The sequence below is a fragment of the Siphateles boraxobius genome, unplaced genomic scaffold (assembly GCF_051911475.1).
Source record: "Siphateles boraxobius isolate OS27281-9 unplaced genomic scaffold, OSU_SipBor_1 67, whole genome shotgun sequence".
Classification (NCBI taxonomy): Eukaryota; Metazoa; Chordata; class Actinopteri; order Cypriniformes; family Leuciscidae; genus Siphateles; species Siphateles boraxobius.
Genome location: NW_027509194.1, coordinates 547,501 through 572,133, shown reverse-complemented (window position 1 = coordinate 572,133; position 24,633 = coordinate 547,501). Strand labels below are relative to the sequence as shown.

Here is a 24,633-nt window from a genome sequence, read left to right as displayed (position 1 = left end):
ACTTGATACATTAATACTAACATTGTATCTTCTATTCTATATCTATTATCTTTTTTTTTTTAATTAAAAAAAGTACATGTACTGCGTAGGATTAAACTGAGAGGGGTCATAGCACTTGCATATTGTTGTCCTATTGTTAATGTAACTACTATTGTTCTCATTTGTAAGTCGCTTTGGATAAAAGCGTCTGCTTAATGAATAAATGTAAATATGCTAATTGTCAATTGTATTTGACGATGGTGGTCCTGACAGAAGTTAATTTGATGGAACTGTTTTGCATAATATGAGTTGGCTCTACTTAAACCAATGAACGATTTTGAGCATTAGGGTTTACAGTGGGACTCACTCATAGAAAGCCGTGGCTCGCTGAAGCGTGTCTCTGACATCGGACGGAAGATCTCCGGGATCTTGAGCGAAGCCCCACAGACGCTGCTTTCCTTTGGCATGAAACACGTTCCCGATGTTATACAGAGCCCTGGCCTCGCCGACCTGCAACAACACATTCAGAACAGCAGCTTTTCACTTAACAGACCAGAATAAAACCTTTCTGACTCTGAAACCTCAGAAAAAAACATTCACTGTGGTTCCATATATGTAGAACTCCAAGGTTCTTGACTCCATTTTAAAAAAGACTTTATGCCAAAAAGGTTCTATACAAGCAGAAATCCAGTTTTTAAAGTTGTTTATGTGTATATGTGGTGTTTTTAATATGCTTTAACACAAGTCATGTGTAAATTCATAAGTCGACAGCATTGCTGAGTATTTTCTGCTTAAAACTGCAGTGAACCAAAGACAGTCTCAAAAACACGCTTTGAAATCGCTGGTGTTTCTGACGTCACAAACTACCTTGTAACCAATCAGATCAACGTGTGATCGTCAACGAGTGGATCTCTGAGTGAGTGAGTGAGTGGAGGTGGGGCTCATTAGCATATTCATAAAACCACGCATACTAAATGAGGCAAGGGTGTCGAGTTACATTCAAGATATTTTAAGACATTAAGAAATATTTAAATATGTAATTTTGGTGATCAAAGATGAGTTTTAAGGGATACAATTATTGACTACAGGGAGACTTTTAATTATTGCATAATACTTTAATGTTTACCTAGTGCTAAAGTTAGTTCAGCTCTTTAACTCAAAACCAAATTAATTAATTGAAATGAAATCCATAAAGTGGTGGGAACCTTTTCTTATAAGACTGTAGACACTTTAAAGTCGACATGAAATAAAAAAATTCACATTAACTTTAAATTGGAAAAACGGCAGGCAAATGCTACATTATACCCTTGTGTGCTTAATTGTATTGAATGCACACTTGTACTTTACTTCAAATCTTAAAAGTAGATTTTAAACAAAAACTGTGCTTTCAGATAATAAAATATTAATGAAATAAAAGACGCTTAAGTGTACTTAAAGAGAGTGCATTCTCATGACTGTTTCGTCACCAAGGGAATATTGCAGTGTTTATTATTAATGATTTATCTGTGCACATCATTATTGTCTTAATAATCTTGAATCAGAATCAGTTCCTCTTGCAGCATCTCTTCTCTTATTATGTGGGCGGGGCAACCTGTCAATCACATGAGATCAGCCAATAGCAAACCACAACCAGGTCAAATTAAAATTTTTGCTTTAAAGTATATTTTAACTCATGGTTTGTGTTGATTAACAAACTAAAGCACACTGATTATGATTTTAACAGTAGTGTGTTATTTAATATGTAACAAATTGCAACTTCATCATTATAAATGTATTTAAATGCATGACGTACAAGTTTCAATAGAAATTACGTTAAAGTATATTTTCAGTTTGTGCTTGTCAGTACATTCAACAGGTCACTTTAAAGCAAAAACAATAGAAGTTATATGAATTTACATATAAAGAAGTCCAACTGAAGGCGTTTTAAAAAAAATCACTCCACAGTTCAGTTTTGGTCAAAAGCAACTACTAGTATATAACTCTATATATCTGCAGGTTGTTCATTTATCAAATCCATAAATGTGCTTTCAAAATGGCTGAAAAGCTAAATTCGAATTTCTTAAATATTAGCAAAATTCGAATTATATTCAAATTCTAAAGGCAATGCTTAATGTTAGAGGGAAAAAGTACTGTATTGTCTCCTATGCCCAAAAGAGGGCGCGAGCGAGCGCAATAAGCAAATATAAACCAAATTAAGCATCGCATCTTTTATTTAAATTAAATGACATTCCCTTTTTAAAGTGCATTAACTTTTGAAACAATTGTTCCTTAATGTGCATGCAATGACAAATTAGATTACATCAAAAATGTGTTCGTGCATCAGTAACCTGAGAAACACACTTCGACACAGCGTAATGAACTACATGAACACACAACAGCAAACTGACATTCAGAAACACTCACTTCTACTCACTACATCTACATATACACTCTCTCACTCACACACACACACACACACACACACTTCTACTCACTACATCTACATATACACTCTCTCACTCACACACACACACACACACACACACACACACACTTCTACTCACTACATCTACATATACACTCTCACTCACACACACACACACTTCTACTCACTACATCTACATATACACTCTCACACACACACACACTTCTACTCACTACATCTACATATACACTCTCTCACTCACACACACACACACACACACACACACTTCTACTCACTACATCTACATATACACTCTCACACACACACACACACACACACACACACACACACACACACACACACACACACACTTCTACTCACTACATCTACATATACACTCTCACACACACACACACACACACAAACACACACTTCTACTCACTACATCTACATATACACTCTCACTCACACACACACACACACACACTTCTACTCACTACATCTACATATACACTCTCACTCACACACACACACACACACACACACACACACACACACACACACTTCTACTCACTACATCTACATATACACTCTCACTAACACACACACACACACACACACACACACACACACACACTTCTACTCACTACATCTACATATACACTCTCTCACTCACACACACACACACACACACACACACTTCTACTCACTACATCTACATATACACTCTCACACACACACACACACACACACACACACACACACACACACACACACACACACACACTTCTACTCACTACATCTACATATACACTCTCACACACACACACACACACACAAACACACACTTCTACTCACTACATCTACATATACACTCTCACTCACACACACACACACACACTTCTACTCACTACATCTACATATACACTCTCACTCACACACACACACACTTCTACTCACTACATCTACATATACACTCTCACTCACACACACACACACACACACACACACACACACACACACACACTTCTACTCACTACATCTACATATACACTCTCACTAACACACACACACACACACACACACACACACACACACACTTCTACTCACTACATCTACATATACACTCTCCTACACACACACACTCACTTCTACTCACTACATCTATATAAGGTAACCTTCATAATAAGGTTTATTAGTTAACATGAACTAAGAATGAACAATACTTCTACAGCATCTTAGTTAATATTAGTTTCCACATTTACTAATACATTATTAAAACCAAAGGTTGTATGTGTAAACATTAGTCAATGTACTGTGAACTAACATGAACAAACAATGAACAGCTGGATTTTTATGAACTAACATTAACAAAGATTAATAAATACTGTAACAAATCTATTGCTCATTGTTAGTCAACAAATTAACTAATGTTAACGAATGAACCTTATTGTAAAGTGTTACCACAGAAACAAACCGCTTCGGTTACGTCATCATCATGTCTTAGACACACCAAAAATTCGAATGCACCGTTTTTGCATTTGAAATTCAATTTTTTTTGACAGCCCTAATGCATTAACCGTCTGATGAATATTCCTCAATCTCCAGTCAGCTGTAATGAGGATGGTTTTCTCACCTTGTCTCCTTGTTCTTGAGAAATATCCAGGTGTCTCTGACAGCACACGGCTGCTTCATCATATTGACCCAAAACCTTCAGAGTGTTTCCCAGATTCCCACTGGCTTTCCCTTCTCCGATCCGATCCCCGATCGTCCTAGATTAAAATGCAACTCGGTTTATTTTCAATGCCGCATGAAACTGAAAGGTTAGTTTGACTCTATCAGTTGTTGGTCCTCACCGAGCGAGTGTGAGGTCGTGCCGATGGTACTCCAGCGCTTTCCCGTACTCCTTCAGGTAGAAGTATCCGTTTCCCAGCTGACTATAGATGGCACTGAGGGTCTTCAGATCTTCGGTTCCCACCTGAACAGCAGCTTCGAAGAATGCTGTACCGCCTTTAAAATCACCCGCTTTACACAGTCTCTCGCCCTCCAGCGCCAGCTCCAGACAAGAGGATTCCATCCTGGAAAACACAGGGAACATCACGTTCTGTTACATTTGAGTGTTACATCCAGTGTTATATTTGAGTGTTTCATTCTATGTTAGATTTGAGTGTTACATCCAGTGTTACATTTGAGTGTTACATCCGGTGTTACATTTGAGTGTTTCATTCTGTTACATTTGAGTGTTTCATTCTGTTACATTTGAGTGTTACATCCAGTGTTACATTTGAGTGTTTCATTCTACGTTAGATTTGAGTGTTACATTCTGTGTTAGATTTGAGTGTTACATTCGTTGTTAGATTTGAGTGTTACATTCTGTGTTAAATGTGAGTGTTAAATCCAGTGTTTCATTCTGTTAAATTTAAGTGTTACATCCACTGTTACATATGAGTGTTACATTCTGTTACATTTGAGTGTTACATCCAGTGTTACATTTGAGTGTTGCATTCTGTTACATCCAGTGTTACATTCTGTGTTAGATTTAAGTGTTATATTATGTGTTACATTTGAGTGTTACATCCTGTGTTACATTTGAGTGTTACATCCAGTGTTACATTTGAGTGTTGCATTTTCTGTTAGATTTGAGTGTTACATTCTGTGTTAGATTTGAGTGTTACATTCTGTTACATTTGAGTGTTTCATTCTGTGTTAAATTTGAGTGTTACATCCAGTGTTTCATTCTGTTAAATTTGAGTGTTACATCCAGTGTTACATTTGAGTGTTACATTCTGTGTTAGATTTGAGTGTTGCATTCCGTTACATTTGAGTGTTGCATTCTGTGTTAAATTTGAGTGTTACATCCAGTGTTTCATTCTGTTAAATTTGAGTGTTACATCCAGTGTTACATTTGAGTGTTACATTCTGTGTTAGATTTGAGTGTTGCATTCCGTTACATTTGAGTGTTGCATTCTGTGTTAGATTTGAGTGTTGCATTCCGTTACATTTGAGTGTTACATCCTGTGTTACATTTGAGTGTTACATTCTGTTACATTTGAGTGTTACATCCTGTGTTACATTTGAGTGTTACATCCAGTGTTACATTTGAGTGTTGCATTCTGTGTTAGATTTGAGTGTTACATTCTGTGTTAGATTTGAGTGTTACATTCTGTTACATTTGAGTGTTTCATTCTGTGTAAAATTTGAGTGTTACATCCAGTGTTACATTTGAGCGTTGCATTCGGTGTTAGATTTGAGTTTTACATTCTGTTACATTTGAGTGTTACATTCTGTGTTATATTTGAGTGTTACATCCAGTGTTTAATTCTGTTAAATTTGAGTGTTACATCCAGTGTTACATTTGAGTGTTACATTCTGTCTTAGATTTGAGTGTTACATTCTGTGTTATATTTGAGTGTTACATCCAGTGTTTAATTCTGTTAAATTTGAGTGTTACATCCAGTGTTACATTTGAGTGTTACATTCTGTCTTAGATTTGAGTGTTGCATTCTGTGTTAGATTTGAGTGTTGCATTCTGTGTTAGATTTGAGTGTTGCATTCTGTGTTAGATTAGAGTGTTGCATTCCGTGTTAGATTTGAGTGTTGCATTCTGTGTTAGATTTGAGTGTTGCATTCTGTGTTAGATTTGAGTGTTGCATTCCGTGTTAGATTTGAGTGTTGCATTCTGTGTTAGATTAAAGTGTTACATCCAGTGTTACATTTGAGTGTTTCATTCCGTTACATTTGAGTGTTACATCCAGTGTTACATTTGAGTGTTGCATTCTGTGTTAGATTTAAGTGTTATATTCTGTGTTACATTTGAGTGTTACATTCCGTTACATTTGAGTATTGCATTTTTGTTACATTTGAGTGTTGCATTCTGTGTTATATTTGAGTGTTACATTTAAGTAGGGGCGTAACAATATATCATGTCACAATATATCGCAATACAAAAATGCAACAATATGTATCGTGGATAGTGACAATGGCCCTCATTTATCAAAAGTGCATACACCAAATTTCCAGCGTACACCTGGCGTACACCCAAAACCACGGTGACTTTGATATTTATCAATATTGACGTTGGCGTACGGCACGCTCAAATCCTACGCCAGGTCAGGAGGTGGTGTACATGTACGCACGTTTTGAGTTAGTGCGGAAATGCGCAGAAAAACAATTCCTAACACCACAAAACGCACTGACAAACTAAAAGATATGAGGAGCTCTTTTCCAAAACGCGATAAACGCCATTTTTAAAAATAAATTTGTATTTTATTTCTATTAATAAACTAGTGTTGTGTCTGCAAAGATGAAATTGATGATCACCATCTCCGTAGTGAACGCGCCTATAGAGAGAGTAGCCTATTTCTTTTCGTTTATAATTGTTTCGTTTAAAGACATTTCAAGCTTTCTTTATAGATATATTTCTCATGTCTATGAGGCATATACTGAGTTTCGGTTAATTTGTGATGAGATGCGCTCCAGTTCACGTGCAATGCAAGGGACCGCGCCCGCGCCTACATGTCATGACTCATGATTATATTGTCTGCTATTTGCTTCTTATTTATTAAATCCAGGCAATTGGTTGATGAAAAAAATATTAAAATTAAGATACAATTTATACAAAACGAAATTCACTTTAAAGAAAGGCTTTCTACAAAACAAAACTTAATTAAGTGGCCAAAATCATGTCTGAGCATGTCTCCCGATATATTGCGCATCCTATCTTAGCCTATGTTCACTTTTCATAATAAACATAGATGGGGAAAAAATAACATTATTATTTTTTAACAAATATGAAACTAAATGCACTTAGTTAATGGCTACAACACGTAGCCTAATAGTAGGCCTGAATATTGTTATCATTACTTTTTTCTAAGTTCGGCACAAATTACTATAAGCCTAAATGTGTTACTAAATGATTTGAATGTATTTTTAACATTGTTGTATTTAAGGACTGTATCTGTGTGTTATTTTTAAATTATTTGTTTTATGTGGTGGACAATATTGGAACGTGACATTGGAAATATTTATTTTATTTTTACTATTTTATTTATTTTACTATTTATTTTGTTTGGCTTTTATTTATTTCATGCAGTTGCACTTATTTAATTTATATTAATTTACAGTATGAGTCCCTGATTATATGTTGCATGTTCTCTTGTTGTTGTTTTTTTAGACAAAAAATGGATGGATTTATAGCGTTTTGAAAAAAAAATACAATTAACTTTGAATTTATCATCAACAATATTGTTGTTTGATTTAATAATAATTTTTCATGATGGTGATGGTCTCGATCTCCAGAGAAGTGTCTCCTCTTTGCCGTCTTCCGTGTGTCCATGGCGTAAAATGAGGGCGTGGGGGAAGCGGAGACTTGAATATATAGTGGCGTGTTATTCTAATGACGATCGTTTCAGCCGCGGCATTTATCAAGGGCAGGTATTGCGTACACCTGGATTTCAAAGGTACGCACAGCTTCATAAATCAGGCGGTGAGAGGAGTGTAAGCATAATCTTACGCCAACATATACGCCCGTTTCTACGCAAGAATGATAAATGAGGGCCAATATGTATTGTGTATTTCACCCAAAATAAGAATTACTGTGTGAGAAAACACAAGGAACATTCCATTCTGTGTTACATTTGAGTGTTACATTTGAATGTTCTCTGAACTAGGGCTGAAACGATTAGTCGACATTGTCGACAATAAAAAATTGTCGACAAATATCTTTGTTGTCGAGTAGTCGTTTGATCCCACGTGACCTAATGTAAGGGCGTGCAATATCGCAATTCGACCGATACGCCACTGTAGCGCTAGAGTGTAATGCAGCCCTTACAAATGCTATTGGTAAAAGAAAAAACAGCGCCAATTATGACGGAGTGCAAACGAATCCGAACCAGCAAGGTTTGTTTGGGAAAGTTTCACAAAACTTCAAAACAAGAATGCTGTTGTGTGCAATACATGCAAGGCGGAACTTGCTTTTCACGGGAGCACAACATGCACGTTTGAGCACTTACAGAGGAATAATGTGATGATTTATTTTGCATAAAATAAAGCTTGATCGAGCTTAGGAGTCAGGGCTGTTTTTATTATTGTAACACTATTAGGTATTATAGTCTTATCACTTGCCTGTATTTTGTTCCATAATCATGACTTGCAAAAGGAGAAGTTAGGAAGAATATCATGGCAGTTACTTTTTCATACTGTAAATTAAAAGGTGAATGAGAACGTCTCTGTCAGCTCAATTGTCATGTAAAAAAAAAAGATTGTAATTTTATACTTATAATAATGGTTTGCAGATTAATATTTTACCATTCTCTGTGTCCTGAAGTAAATGTCCCTTTTTCTGTTTCAGTTGTAAGAAAAGCAGTGGGCCTATTCAACAATGCTTAGAGAGCATTTGTGTGTGATTTGAGTTGGACCGAAATCTGAAAACTTAAAGAGAATGACCTGTTTAGTTGGCTCAAAGTTCATTAAAACGACTATTTCAAAAGCTGAACTGATTTTAATTTTTTATATTATAGTAAGAATATGTTTAACTCAATGTTTTAACTAATTGAAAAAGCTGAATAATCGTTTCAAACTTACTGATTAGTCTGTGAAATAATCGATTAGTCGATTAATCGTTCTAATAATCGTTAGATTAATCGATTATCAAAATAATCGTTTGTCGCAGCCCTACTCTGATCATTCTGAAACAAGTAGCAACATTTAAAAACGTTAGAGGAACATTGGACTGCGGGTTCAGGGAGTTTTGGCTGTTTTTGTGTCTGAGTGAGGAAAGAATTCAAGTAATTTGAAGGATGTTGCTGTTGAATGCATTTTGTGCCAAAGTAATGATAAAAGATCCAGAGTTTAACCCACATAGACTGCAGTCGTGATCCCTGTGTGAAGAGTCATTCAAAAGTGAGAAATTAATTAAAGTATTGAGAAATGTGTCCTAGAGATTGTACAATATGTAATATAATATATACACTGCTATTTAAAAGTTTTGGATCAGTAAGATTTTTTTATGTTTTTAAAAGAACTCTTTTCTGCTCATCAAGGCTGCATTTTTGTAATAAAAAAAACAATAATATTGTTAAATATTATGAGAATTTAAAGCAGCTGTTTTCTATGTGAACATTTTAAATGATCAAAGCTGAATTTTCAGCATCATTACTCCAGTCTTCAGTGTCACATGATCCTTCAGAAATCACTATAATATGATGATTTGATGATCAAGAAACATTTATGATTATTATTATCAATGTTAAAAACAGTTGTGTACAATTAATTTTTTCAGGATTCTTTGATGAATAGAAAGTTCTATTTAATTTATCTGAAATATATTTTGTAACATTATAATTTAAAAATGTTACAAAAGATTCTATTATAAATAAATTAAATAGAACTTTAAAGGTGCAGTGTGTGATTTTTAGCGGCAGCTAGTGGTGAGGTTACGAATTGCAACCAACAAAAGTTACGGTGGGCGACAGGAAGTGATGTCGTCGTCTGAGACAGCAGAGAGTAGCAGTTCAGCAATGAGGTTTCTTTACAGGGATAAATTAAGAAATTATGTTTACTTAATTATTCAGCAAAACTATATGTTATTTCGATTATTATTCTTACTTGTTCATCATTGTGTCAGTGTTTTATTCGCTGAACTAAGCTTGCTTCCTTGCACGAAGAGCAACATAGTAACGAAACGCGTTTGTCCGTTTAGGGCCACCGTAGAAACATGTCGGCGCATTTCAATGATCGGGAACCCGCGGTGTGTGTAGAAACTGCTCATTCTAAGCTAATACAAATGCATCCTTTCTGAATAAAAGTATTGATTTCTTTTATCCCCCCCAAAAAAAAAATATATATATATGTATCTTACTGACCCAAAACTTTGTATAATGTTACAAAAGATTCTATTTCAGATAAATGCTGTTCTTTTGAACTTTCTATTCATCAAAGAGTCCTGAAAAAGAAATTGTACACAACTGTTTTCAACATTGATAAAAATCATGATTGTTTCTTGATCATCATATTATAGTGATTTCTGAAGGATCATGTGACACTGAAGACTGGAGTAATGATGCTCAAAATTCAGCTTTAAATCACAGGAATAAATTACACTTTACTATATATTCACATAGAAAACAACTGTTTTACATTGTAATAATATTTCACAATATTACTGTTTGTTTGTTTGTTTGTTTGTTTGTTTGTTTGTTTGTTTGTTTGTTTGTTTGTTTGTTTTTATCAAATAAATGCAGCCTTGGCGAGCAGAAGAGACTTCTTTTATATAGTCTGTCCTCTCAGTCAGGATAAATGTGAAAAAGGATTTTGATGAAGAAATAGCAACATTTTTGGACAGTCTGTTTCGCAAAGTCACATTTTGATTGGCACATCTGACACTGTGCAGAATTCAGCTAGGCTAAAGGTATAATGAAATATTTTTGTTATGATATTCAGTCAGATTATTTTGTTATTGTTTGTCTCCGGATTCAGTACAGGCAGTTATACGGCTTAATACGGTCTGTGGTAAAACCACTGAAATTGAGTAACTAAGACTTATGTATATTCGGTGGTCTAAAAAGTGTTTATTTCATGGATATCGATGAGTGGAATTTTCGAATATTTGTTTGTTTTCCTCTTTGTTTGATTGGTTATGCATTTCCTCACACTATATAAGTTTCAAGGCTTTGAGTGTTTGCATTGTTTCGGTCAGTCTTGCATTCTCATTACAGTTAGACATAAAACATATTTCCATCACGCTCTCGGAGCTTCATTGGTCTGAAAGCAATTATATCTAACCATGCTTTGACAAGAGCTTCTTTTCCATTAATGTCTGAAACGCTCATGGTTTTGGCTTGGCTGCTGTAGACGAGAGAGATTTATTCAGTTCTGCGGTCAGAAAAAATGTTGGCCTGAGAAGTAGATGGACCCACATCCACCTCTGCTTTGTTTTATACCGAGAGACGTTTCTTTCCTCTCTGAAGCAAGAAAAACCACAAGATTTTTACATTTTTCTGAAACGATATGAGTGGTTTCTAGGTGGCAGCCTCACATCTGAGAGATTAGTACATTCATTTTACTATGTCAAGAACGTGCCATTAATATTTCACATCTCAGACCCTAAATATGAGCATCAGTAATAGAAAAGTCAAGTCTATAGCACTAAAACAATACAAAGTGTTTAAAGTTAAACAGGAAAATAACAGTGCTAATGTTGTACAATAAAATTCATCAATTATTATAATCAACAAATTGAATTTTAAAACAGAACTACAGACGACAATAGTGTCGTGATTCAGACCAATTCATGATTCAAATCAGTTCAATAACAGTGATGATGTTAAAGAGTTTGTGTCATTATTCAGCTCAATTCTGTTCTCTACCATTGTATATTAACATTACCGTATTGATTGTCTTTTAAACCCCACTAAAGCTGATATCAACAGAGTGATGAATGACAGAGCAGATAATATACTATAATATACATCTATATTGAGTTTGTGCAGATTGATCAACTCAGTCTGAAATGAGCTGGATTATTATAATAACCCAGCTAAACATATCTGTTCTATGTTCCCACTAGGTTATGAAAACATAATTAAATGTTTCGTAAAAGTTTTATTTCGTGGTGAAGGGAACATTCCATTTCATCATTCTTCAAACATTATGGAAACGTTACTTTTGAATGTTCTCTGAACATTCCGAAACGAGTCGTTACATTTAAAAAAGTTCCAACTGAAACATTTTTAAACAATTCCATGAACGATGTATAAATCATGTTTTTAGGGATGCACCGATATGAAACATTTAGCCAATACCGATAACAACATTTTTACATAATTTTTGAGAGCCTGGTTGCAAAAACAAAAGTCTCACCAATAAAATCCATGTCGCAAACACACAATTATAATGATGTTCTTATTATAACTTTTAGCCTAAATGACAGACTTGCACTGAACTGTATTTTCCTTTGCAATCATATTCAAAACCATCATCTTGAACAGTGCACATCTGAAGTGTCTCAGCTAATAATCCGAAGGATATAATCCATTATTTATCAGCTTTAATATATCAGACAATTTTTCTTATCAGGCCGATAATGATAACATTATAAATGAACATATATCAGCCGATGTTGATATATCGTGCATCCCTGAATGTTTTTGTTCTAACGTTTTGAGAACATTTGAGTCCAGATAGCTTTGAACTAATGTTCTATTAACGTAACTACGGTTTATTCATAACTTTGAGAGAGACTTGCTGAGAAAGTTAGCTTGGTCCTCGTGTACCTGCACTTCGGTTTGGAGCGTGTCTTCTCAACATACACCCCGAGCTCCAGGTTCAGAGGTCTCAGCGTGACCCGAGGTCTAGGACCGCGATGAACCAGACGACACATGGCCATCTGAGCCCCGCTCAAGGGAAACGCTTCAGTCGACATCATCCACAGTTTACAAAACACCTAAGAGTCACAATGATGGAGGTTTTGTAGATTAAAACCGGACTGGTCACATTCAACGCGTTTCAATATTTAGCTGTAACCCGAGCATCATCTTTCAAATGATATCTTATGTTAATAACCAAAACAAGCAGATCGATCTCAGGCTTGAGGAACAGGAACGCTGGACTCTCCAAAAGCACCATCAAGCTTCGCTGAAATCCCGGTTTTTAAGTGTTAAACAACTTCTGGTTGACCTTTCCTTCTCAACTCCACATATCCATTAGGATCAAAGAAACGCATCCATGAACACACACCGAGACAGAAACACTGACCGGCCGAACGACTGCACTAATTCTCCTGAAGGACACAGCCAGATAATCCTGTCCCTGCTGACCCAATGAACCAAGACCTCTAGTCACTGCACAGAGACATAAAGATATAGTATTGATATCATTTTAAAGGCTTGGTATTGGAAATGAATATGCACGCGTTTTCTGAGAGAATTAGATTGTCTCAAAATATATGGAAAACATAAAACACACTAAATGCGACTTATTTAAAGTCCCCCTGTGGTGGAAATCCTGCTTTTAATGTTGTTTATGTGTCTATGTGGTGTTTTTAATATGCTTTGAGACAAACCATGTGTAAATTCATAAGTCGACAGCATTGCTGAGTATTTTCTGCTTAAAACTGCAGTGAACCAAAGACAGTCTCAAAAACACGCTTTGAAATCGCTGGTGTTTCTGACGTCACAAACTACCTTGTAACCAATCAGATCAACGTGTGATCGTCAACGAGTGGATCTCTGAGTGAGTGAGTGAGTGAGTGAGTGAGTGAGTGGAGGTGGGGCTCATTTGCATATTCATAAAACGTGTATACTAAATGAGGCAAGGGTGTCGAGTTACATTCAAGCCATGGGAAAAAACATGTTGGTGATCAAAGATGAGTTTTAAGGGATAAAATTATTGACTACGGGGTGACTTTAACTAAATGCGACTAATTTAAAAGTTTTTTTTTAGGCGAGTAGAACTGATCTGATGTTGATTATAGATGTATATATCACAAAACCACCAGGATATCTCTGATAACAGATGATAAAGAGGAAATGATAAATCATGTTTCTTGACTGGCATGACTGCGGTTTACAAATGGCACAAAAGTTAAAGATCAAACATATATACGACGGTTAGTTACAGTCCTCGAATCTGATTGGCCCAACATCATTCCCTCAGAACTGTTTGTATCCTCGTCAGACTGTCGGGATTTACCACTGACACTTTCTGCACATTACATCAGTAAACCATTAGTGAGTGAGTACTTTAACCATTCACTCGACTGATTTGTTCTAAAACATTGATATATTAAGGAATGCAACAAGCTGCACGAACGAGTCATTGAATCATTCACTCGACTGATTTGTTCTAAAACATTGATATATTAAGGAATGAAACAAGCTGCACGAACGAGTCATTGAATCATTCACTCGACTGATTTGTTCTAAAACATTGATATATTAAGGAATGCAACAAGCTGCACGAACGAGTCATTGAATCATTCACTCGACTGATTTGTTCTAAAACATTGATATATTAAGGAATGAAACAAGCTGCACGAACGAGTCACTGAGTCATTCACTCGACTGATTTGTTCAAAAACATTGATATATTAAGGAATGAAACAAGCTGTGTGGAGAGTCATTAAATAATTTACTCAACAGATTTGTTCAAAAACACTGTTTCATTAAGGAATGCAACAAGCTGCACGAACGAGTCATTGAATCATTCACTCAACCGATTTGTTTAAAAACATTGATATATTCAGGAATGAAAAAAGCTGCACGAACGAGTCACTGAATCATTCACTCGACTGATTTGTTCTAAAACATTGATATAATCAGGAATGAAACAAGCTGCACGAACGAGTCATTGAATCATTCACTCGACTGATTTGTTCAAAATCATTGATATATTCAGGAATGAAACAAGCTGCAGAAACGAGTCATTGAATCATTCACTCGACTGATTTGTTCTAAAACATTGATTTATTAAGGAATGAAACAAGCTGCACGAACGAGTCACTGAATCATTCACTCGACTGATTTGTTCAAAAACATTGATATAATCAGGAATGAAACAAGCTGCACGAACGAGTCATTGAATCATTCACTCGACTGATTTGTTCAAAAACATTGATATATTCCGGAATGAAACAAGCTGCACGAACGAGTCATTGAATCATTCACTCGACCGATTTGTTCAAAAACATTGATATATTCAGGAATGAAACAAGCTGCACGAACGAGTCATTGAAACATTCACGCGACTGACTTGTTCAAAACATTGATATATTAAGGAATGTAACAAACTGCACGAACGAGTCATTGAATCATTCACTCGACTGATTTGTTCAAAAACATTGATATATTAAGGAATGCAACAAGCTGCACGAACGAGTCATTGAATCATTCACTCAACCGATTTGTTCTAAAACATTGATATATTCAGGAATGAAACAAGCTGCACGAACAAGTCATTGAATCATTCACTCGACTGATTTGTTCTAAAACATTGATATATTCAGGAATGCAACAAGCTGCACGAACGAGTCACTGAATCATTCACTCGACCGATTTGTTCAAAAACATTGATATATTAAGGAATGAAACAAGCTGCACGAACGAGTCATTGAATCATTCACTCGACTGATTTGTTCAAAAACATTGATATATTAAGGAATGAAACAAGCTGCATGAACGAGTCACTGAGTCATTCACTCGACTGATTTGTTCAAAAACATTGATATATTAAGGAATGAAACAAGCTGCACGAACGAGTCATTGAATCATTCACTCAACCGATTTGTTCAAAAACATTGATATATTAAGGAATGCAACAAGCTGCACGAACGAGTCACTGAATCATTCACTCGACTGATTTGTTCAAAAACACTGATATATTAAGGAATGAAACAAGCTGCACGAACGAGTCACTGAGTCATTCACTCGACTGATTTGTTCAAAAACATTGATATATTAAGGAATGAAACAAGCTGCACGAACGAGTCATTGAATCATTCACTCAACCGATTTGTTCAAAAACATTGATATATTCAGGAATGAAACAAGCTGCAGAAACGAGTCATTGAATCATTCACTCGACTGATTTGTTCTAAAACATTGATTTATTAAGGAATGAAACAAGCTGCACGAACGAGTCACTGAATCATTCACTCGACTGATTTGTTCAAAAACATTGATATAATCAGGAATGAAACAAGCTGCACGAACGAGTCATTGAATCATTCACTCAACCGATTTGTTCAAAAACATTGATATATTCAGGAATGAAACAAGCTGCACGAACGAGTCATTGAAACATTCACTCGACTGACTTGTTCAAAAACATTGATATATTAAGGAATGTAACAAACTGCACGAACGAGTCATTGAATCATTCACTCGACTGATTTGTTCAAAAACATTGATATCTTAAGGAATGAAACAAGCTGCACGAACGAGTCATTGAATCATTCACTCAACCGATTTGTTCTAAAACATTGATATATTCAGGAATGAAACAAGCTGCACGAACAAGTCATTGAATCATTCACTCGACTGATTTGTTCTAAAACATTGATATATTCAGGAATGCAACAAGCTGGACGAACGAGTCACTGAATCATTCACTCGACTGATTTGTTCAAAAACATTGATATATTCAGGAATGCAACAAGCTGCACGAACGAGTCATTGAATCATTCACTCGACTGATTTGTTCTAAAACATTGATATATTCAGGAATGAAACAAGCTGCACGAACAAGTCATTGAATCATTCACTCGACTGATTTGTTCAAAAACATTGATATATTCAGGAATGAAACAAGCTGCACGAACAAGTCATTGAATCATTCACTCGACTGATTTGTTCAAAAACATTGATATATTCAGGAATCCAACAAGCTGCACGAACGAGTCATTGAATCATTCACTCGACTGATTTGTTCAAAAACATTGATATATTAAGGAATGAAACAAGCTGTGTGGATGAGTCATTAAATAATTAACTCAACAGATTTGTTCAAAAACACTGTTCAATTAAGGAATGCAACAAGCTGCACGAACGAGTCATTGAATCATTCACTCGTCTGATTTGTTCTAAAACATTGATTTATTAAGGAATGAAAAAAGCTGCACGAACGAGTCACTGAGTCATTCACTCGACTGATTTGTTCAAAAACATTGATATATTAAGGAATGAAACAAGCTGCACGAACGAGTCATTGAATCATTCACTCGACTGATTTGTTCTAAAACATTGATATATTAAGGAATGAAACAAGCTGCACGAACGAGTCATTGAATCATTCACTCGACTGATTTGTTCTAAAACATTGATATATTAAGGAATGCAACAAGCTGCACGAACGAGTCATTGAATCATTCACTCGACTGATTTGTTCTAAAACATTGATATATTAAGGAATGCAACAAGCTGCACGAATATGGAGCTAGAAATGTGTCTTTATTACATGTGAGAAAATAAATGATCTGAGAGAAAAAAAAAAGTTTGAGAGAAAAAGTTATCACACTGATAGCAAAAAAGCATTTCATGAGAGAAAAAAGAATATTTGAGAGAAAAAGTTTTCATACCAATAGCAAAAAATAATATTTGAGACTAAAAAAAGTTTTGAGAGAAAGTATTTTCTCATAGAACATAAAATTTTTTTTTTTAAATTATTTCTGAGAAAAAGAATCTCTCTTAAAATACTTGGAAAAAAAATCTCGAATATATATTTTTTGCTATCAGTGTGAAAACATTTTCTCTAAAAATAAAAAGTGTTTCTCTCAAAACGCTTTTCTTTGCTCTCGATGCAATTTTTTGCTCTCGTGTCAGGATTTTGCTTTAGCTGTGAAAATTGTGTCATGGGCGGGGCCACGTTCTTTTTTTCCTATTGGAACGTTCCTATTGGCCAGTCGGGTGAGCATCGTCTTGTCTTAGGAGTCGAACTGAATCATTACACCATTGTTCGCGTTCGGTTCACCTAGATAGATGCAGTCTCTGCCTTAGAGTTTAGATTCTCTGCCCGAGCCCAGGCCCGACCTCGGGCCGATATTTCCCGTCACCATCCTCGGGCCAGGCCGGGCTTTTGATCTAGAGACGTGCACTCCTAACGCAAGAGAGTGTGGCGCGGGACTAGGTTTGATGGCCGAGTGCGAGCGCGGGCTCGGGCTGTAATGGCTGTAATGCAGTCACTCTGTGTGTGTGGGTTCCGGGAGAATAAAACGATTTGTGGGACTCCCGCAAACTAGAAATATCTATGAATAAAACATAAAAACTAATACATTTTTATTCATCTGTTGCAGAAAAACAACAAGAACAACTAAAACAAAATACAAATGATTTACAGGCCAGAGTTTTGTTTTATAACATGTTTGCAGCGTTGAGCGATGTAGCCAATCACAGACATATGTGTTGATTTCTTGAACGCAATGGCCAATCAGAAGCATTTAAGATAGTCTCCCCTCACTGCTCAAAACGGACTTTTTGTTCAGAGCTGAATTCTGTATGCTGGCAAATCCTCTAATTATAACAAACAAAGTGTATATATTATGAAAGATGCATTGTGCAGTCAGCGTCATTGATAATAACAGAGATGTGTGAGATCGCGATGAACTGATGTCAGCTTTAGGGATTTTTCAGGGAGCGCACTTTGCGCGCATTCAGTAATGCCAAACCATGCACTCAGTAGCTGCTTGATTTTATGTTATAACAGTGGTTTGTGTGTTAATGCTTTAATAACACATAATTTATCAGGAGCATTTATGCTGATGTGTATGATGGCGACACGTAGGCTAACTTGAAAGTATTTGGAGGTGCAGAACAGAGGAGGAGGAGAAAGTAACATAGAAAGTAGTTGAGAACGTCAGTTATAACGACCCACGTATTAAAATGGTCGGGACTCGGGTTTAAATCGGGCTCGGGCTCATAATTATTGTTAATGCGTCGGGCTGGGCTCGGACACAACGTGCACGGGCTCGGGTAGGATCGGGCTTGATTTTTTGGGCCTGATCTAAGCTCTAAGTCGAGCACGGACACTCCAATGTTTGGGTAAGATGATGACACACACAACTGGATGTTAGCTGGCTGAGCAAGTTCAGCATCACTGAAGATTAAACATTAAAAATAGCACTCATATTCATGAATGAATGTGTATTATATTATTAGCTTGCTAATCGCTAGTAAAGCTAATTATTAATTAGCCATCATGCTAGGTAAACTTGCATGAGTGCTATTGTTTAATGTGTAATCTTCAGTGATGCTGAACTTGCTCAGCCAGCTACCCATCGAGTTGTGTGTGTGTCATCATCTGCAGAGACGGCATCTATCTAGGTGAACCGAACGCGAACAATGGTGTAATGATTCAGTTCGACTCCTAAGACAAGACGATGCTCACCCGACTGGCCAATAGGAACGTTCCAATAGGAAAAAAAGAACGTGGCCCCGCCCATGACACAATTTTCACAGCTAAAGCAAAATCCTGACACGAGAGCAAAAAATTGCATCGAGAGCAAAGAAAAGCGTTTTGAGAGAAACACTTTTTATTTTTAGAGAAAATGTTTTCACACTGATAGCAAAAAATATATATTCGAGATTTTTTTCAAAGTATTTTGAGAGAGATTTTTTTTCTCAGAAATAATTTTAAAAATTTCAAATTTATATTTTTTTATGTTCTATGAGAAAATACTTTCTCTCAAAACTTTTTTAGTCTCAAATATTATTTTTTGCTATTGGTATGAAAACTTTTTCTCTCAAATATTCTTTTTTCTCTCATGAAATGCTTTTTTGCTATCAGTGTGATAACTTTTTCTCTCAAACTTTTTTTTTCTTCTCTCAGATCATTTATTTTCTCGCATGTAATAAAGACACATTTCTAGCTCCATACACGAACGAGTCATTGAATCATTCACTCGACTGATTTGTTCTAAAACATTGATATATTCAGGAATGAAACAAGCTGCACGAACGAGTCATTGAATCATTCACTCGACTGATTTGTTCTAAAACATTGATATATTAAGGAATGCAACAAGCTGCACGAACGAGTCATTGAATCATTCACTCGACTGATTTGTTCTAAAACATTGATATATTCAGGAATGAAACAAGCTGCACGAACGAGTCACTGAGTCATTCACTCGACTGATTTGTTCAAAAACATTGATATATTCAGGAATGAAACAAGCTGCACGAACGAGTCATTGAATCATTCACTCGACTGATTTGTTCTCAAACATTGATATATTCAGGAATGAAAAAAGCTGCACGAACGAGTCACTGAATCATTCACTCGACTGATTTGTTCAAAAACATTGATATATTCAGGAATGAAACAAGCTGCACGAACGAGTCACTGAGTCATTCACTCGACTGATTTGTTCTAAAACATTGATATATTCAGGAATGAAACAAGCTGCACGAACGAGTCACTGAGTCATTCACTCGACTGATTTGTTCTAAAACATTGATATATTCAGGAATGAAACAAGCTGCATGAACGAGTCATTGAATCATTCACTCGACTGATTTGTTCTAAAACATTGATATATTAAGGAATGAAACAAGCTGCACGAACAAGTCATTGAATCATTCACTCGACTGATTTGTTCTAAAACATTGATATATTCAGGAATGAAACAAGCTGCACGAACGAGTCATTGAATCATTCACTCGACTGATTTGTTCTAAAACATTGATATATTCAGGAATGAAAAAAGCTGCACGAACGAGTCATTGAATCATTCACTCGACTGATTTGTTCAAAAACATTGATATATTCAGAAATGAAACAAGCTGCACGAATGAGTCATTGAATCATTCACTCGACCGATTTGTTCAAAAACATTGATATATTCAGGAATGAAACAAGCTGCACGAACGAGTCATTGAATCATTCACTCGACTGATTTGTTCAAAAACATTGATATATTCAGGAATGAAACAAGCTGCACGAACGAGTCACTGAATCATTCACTCGACTGATTTGTTCTAAAACATTGATATATTCAGGAATGAAACAAGCTGCACGAACGAGTCATTGAATCATTCACTCGACTGATTTGTTCTAAAACATTGATATATTAAGGAATGCAACAAACTGCACGAACGAGTCACTGAATCATTCACTCGACTGATTTGTTCAAAAACATTGATATATTCAGGAATGAAACAAGCTGCACGAACAAGTCATTGAATCATTCACTCGACTGATTTGTTCTAAAACATTGATATATTCAGGAATGAAACAAGCTGCACGAACGAGTCATTGAGTCATTCACTCGACTGATTTGTTCAAAAACATTGATATATTCAGGAATGAAACAAGCTGCACGAACGAGTCACTGAATCATTCACTCGACTGATTTGTTCTAAAACATTGATATATGCAGGAATGAAACAAGCTGCACGAACGAGTCATTGAGTCATTCACTCGACTGATTTGTTCTAAAACATTGATATATTCAGGAATGAAACAAGCTGCATGAACAAGTCATTGAATCATTCACTCGACTGATTTGTTCAAAAACATTGATATATTAAGGAATGCAACAAACTGCACGAACGAGTCATTGAATCATTCACTCGACTGATTTGTTCAAAAACATTGATATATTCAGGAATGCAACAAGCTGCACGAACGAGTCATTGAATCATTCACTCGACTGATTTGTTCAAAAACATTGATATATTCAGGAATGAAACAAGCTGCACGAACGAGTCATTGAATCATTCACTCGACTGATTTGTTCTAAAACATTGATATATTAAGGAATGAAACAAGCTGCACGAACGAGTCACTGAATCATTCACTCGACTGATTTGTTCTAAAACATTGATATATTAAGGAATGAAACAAGCTGCACGAACGAGTCACTGAATCATTCACTCGACTGATTTGTTCAAAAACATTGATATATTCAGGAATGAAACAAGCTGCACGAACGAGTCACTGAATCATTCACTCGACTGATTTGTTCTAAAACATTGATATATTCAGGAATGAAACAAGCTGCACGAACGAGTCATTGAGTCATTCACTCGACTGATTTGTTCTAAAACATTGATATATTCAGGAATGAAACAAGCTGCACGAACGAGTCATTGAATCATTCACTCGACTGATTTGTTCTAAAACATTGATATATTCAGGAATGAAACAAGCTGCACGAACGAGTCACTGAGTCATTCACTCGACTGATTTGTTCTAAAACATTGATATATTCAGGAATGAAACAAGCTGCACGAACGAGTCACTGAGTCATTCACTCGACTGATTTGTTCAAAAACATTGATATATTCAGGAATGAAACAAGCTGCACGAACGAGTCACTGAATCATTCACTCGACTGATTTGTTCTAAAACATTGATATATTCAGGAATGAAACAAGCTGCACGAACGAGTCACTGAGTCATTCACTCGAATGATTTGTTCCAAAAACACTGATTCATTAAGGAGTAAAACAAGCTGCACGAACGAGTCATTTTACTCAACGGATTTGTTGAAAAAACCTGATCCATGTAATCAAAGTATCTTGAAATGAACTTCATGTTTATTGATAGAGCAAGTGTTTGTCTGTGTGTGATTGCAGCCCACAGGCAGTAGCACTCTTGTTCATGTCGTGTGTGTGTGTGTGTGTGTGTGTGTGTGTGTGTGTGTGTGTGTGTGTGTGTGTGTGTGTGTGTGTGTGTGTGTGTGTGTGTGTGTGTGTGTGTGTGTGTGTGTGTGTGTGTGGCACACACTGAGAGGCTTAGCAGGTCATGCAGTGCAGGAAGTGTGTGTCACAAAAAGGCCATCGTTACCCCGACATGCACACGTTTGATCTCAGCAGCGTAAGTGTGTGTGAGACATCCGTCTAGTGCGTGTCAAACCTCAGTCCCTCAATTAAGCGAAAGGCCGAGATCCTGCATGAATATTTAACGCTTCACAACGAGTGTCTTCATCACACTTACAGGCAAAACAAGTATCAGATACTTATGCAGTGTTGAGAAATTTAGCAGGCTATTCTGTGAATGTAAATAAGTCTGAATTCTACTTTGCTTGGGTTGATTAATCAGACACTGTCTCACAGCTGCTCTTTCTAATGGTCTCGAGGATTATTCGCTGGTTAATCCAGAACTACAGCTAATGAGATTAGGAACAACTAGGATTAAAGTGGAGCAATTAGTTATTAGCCGAGTACTGATGGAAATCTGGTTACACACTCACAACCCAGCTGCTGTTTACTGTCAAGTTTAAAAGCATTAGTTTGCAATCGCATTCTACCAACTATTAATGAAAGAAAGTTTTGGAAGTATGTCTAATGTGCAAATTTTCAGAATGCATTGAATATGTTTAGTTTTAATTTAGTGATCAAATGTAGCACTCTTATGGAAAAAGGAGAATATGATTTTTCTACTTTTCGGAAAAGTCTCAGGAAAACTTTATGGGGGTTTAAATCAAAATATGACTTTTTGTTACAGAACTGGGCCTTGATTTCATACATGCACTTAAATCATGTTTATCAGCCCTTTTGGGACACAACAAATGAATAAGGAAATAAATTATACATCAATATTCCTATTAAATATTAGATATTAATATTAAAATTACTCCCATTATTACACTTCTTGTTGTATTACATGTTGCCACAAGAACACTTTAATATGCAAATTAGATACAGTGTGTAGATACAGTCTATTGAATGGGGAAATTCATTTATGGCCCTTTTACCCACATTTTGCATGAAGTAAAATGGTATATCATTCAGTTATATCTTTCATGACATAGTTGAGAATCATCTTTATACAAATTTTGCTTAAAAAAAATCATGAAACCCAAAAATTGATTGGTGAATAAAAAAAAAACACATTGTTTTTGCCTATACATGTAATTTTATTTTTAATGCTGTCACTACAGAGGACATAGCACAACATATTAATTAAATATAATTTTGTCAAAAATCAAAAATGTTTTTTTTTTTAGCATTTGTTTCTTATGCTCTACACAATGTGATGACGTGAAAAAAAACTACATAAAATAAAACTTCTGGGTCTCAGGAGGGTATACAAAAGAACAAAAGCGTGACAGGCGCGGACGAGTGTATCATTAAAAGAGCATTTGTTGAGCTCAGGGTAACGAGGTCATGTGTCAGCAGTGACATCATCAGAGCGTGTCACATGCTCATCAGCGGCTCGCTCTATTGGTTGCTTTCTGCACACTGCTACTCACACACTGTTTATTAACCCTGTTCCGTTCAGATGAAAAAGAGTTAAATAGAGTCAAAGCCAAGGATTCAAAACTCCAGTGCACTGGCCAAATAAAATACCCAACCGAAGCCACGTCGGGCTGGAACAAATGGACTAAAGTTTTTAAAGATTTACACTTCTAGTATCCAAGTTTGCGTCACATTTGGTGCTAAAAATTGGAAGGATTTGAAACTGTTCACAGTAAATTTATGGGGTATTTCTGGTCAAAAAGGACCAATGCACACAGAGCCGGATTTAGACATGTACAAACATCTGCCTCGATCATCCAATCAGAACTCAGGCACAGATAGTGTTCATCTGTTTTCTACTATTCATGCATTGACTAAAAATCATCTGAGGAGGGCTGTGTGTTGAGAAATGTGATGAAGGGGTGAAGAACACCCCCAAAAACAGCTTTATTAGCTGAAAGTAATGTCACACGAGTGAAACGGGCAGAAATACAGTATTTTCATGCTATGAAGGTGCGAATTATGGGGAGTTTAATGTATCTTTATGGATATGCATCTGTGTAAATACGAGTAGGA

The 24,633-nt window shown here is 36.0% G+C and overlaps 2 protein-coding genes across 4 annotated transcripts in view; both read right to left on the bottom strand.

Annotated features, from left to right (window-relative positions):
• Nucleotides 1-24,633, bottom strand: part of ak1 (adenylate kinase 1) — a 227,115-nt gene that overhangs the window by 57,402 nt on the left and 145,080 nt on the right. The gene's annotated exons all lie outside the window — the stretch shown is intronic.
• Nucleotides 1-24,633, bottom strand: part of gpsm1b (G protein signaling modulator 1b) — a 57,795-nt gene that overhangs the window by 28,304 nt on the left and 4,858 nt on the right. Inside the window, exons 1-4 of one of the 2 annotated variants that reach the window (XM_077213909.1) lie at nucleotides 12,655-12,950; nucleotides 4,240-4,461; nucleotides 4,020-4,155; nucleotides 347-489 (exon numbers count right to left, since the gene is read on the bottom strand). In XM_077213909.1, the coding sequence (XP_077070024.1) occupies nucleotides 347-489; nucleotides 4,020-4,155; nucleotides 4,240-4,461; nucleotides 12,655-12,806 (653 nt within the window). In that variant the 5' untranslated portion in view covers nucleotides 12,807-12,950. Of the gene's footprint in view, nucleotides 1-346; nucleotides 490-4,019; nucleotides 4,156-4,239; nucleotides 4,462-12,654; nucleotides 12,951-24,633 lie in introns of those variants that run through there. The other variant, XM_077213910.1, reaches the window with a different exon arrangement.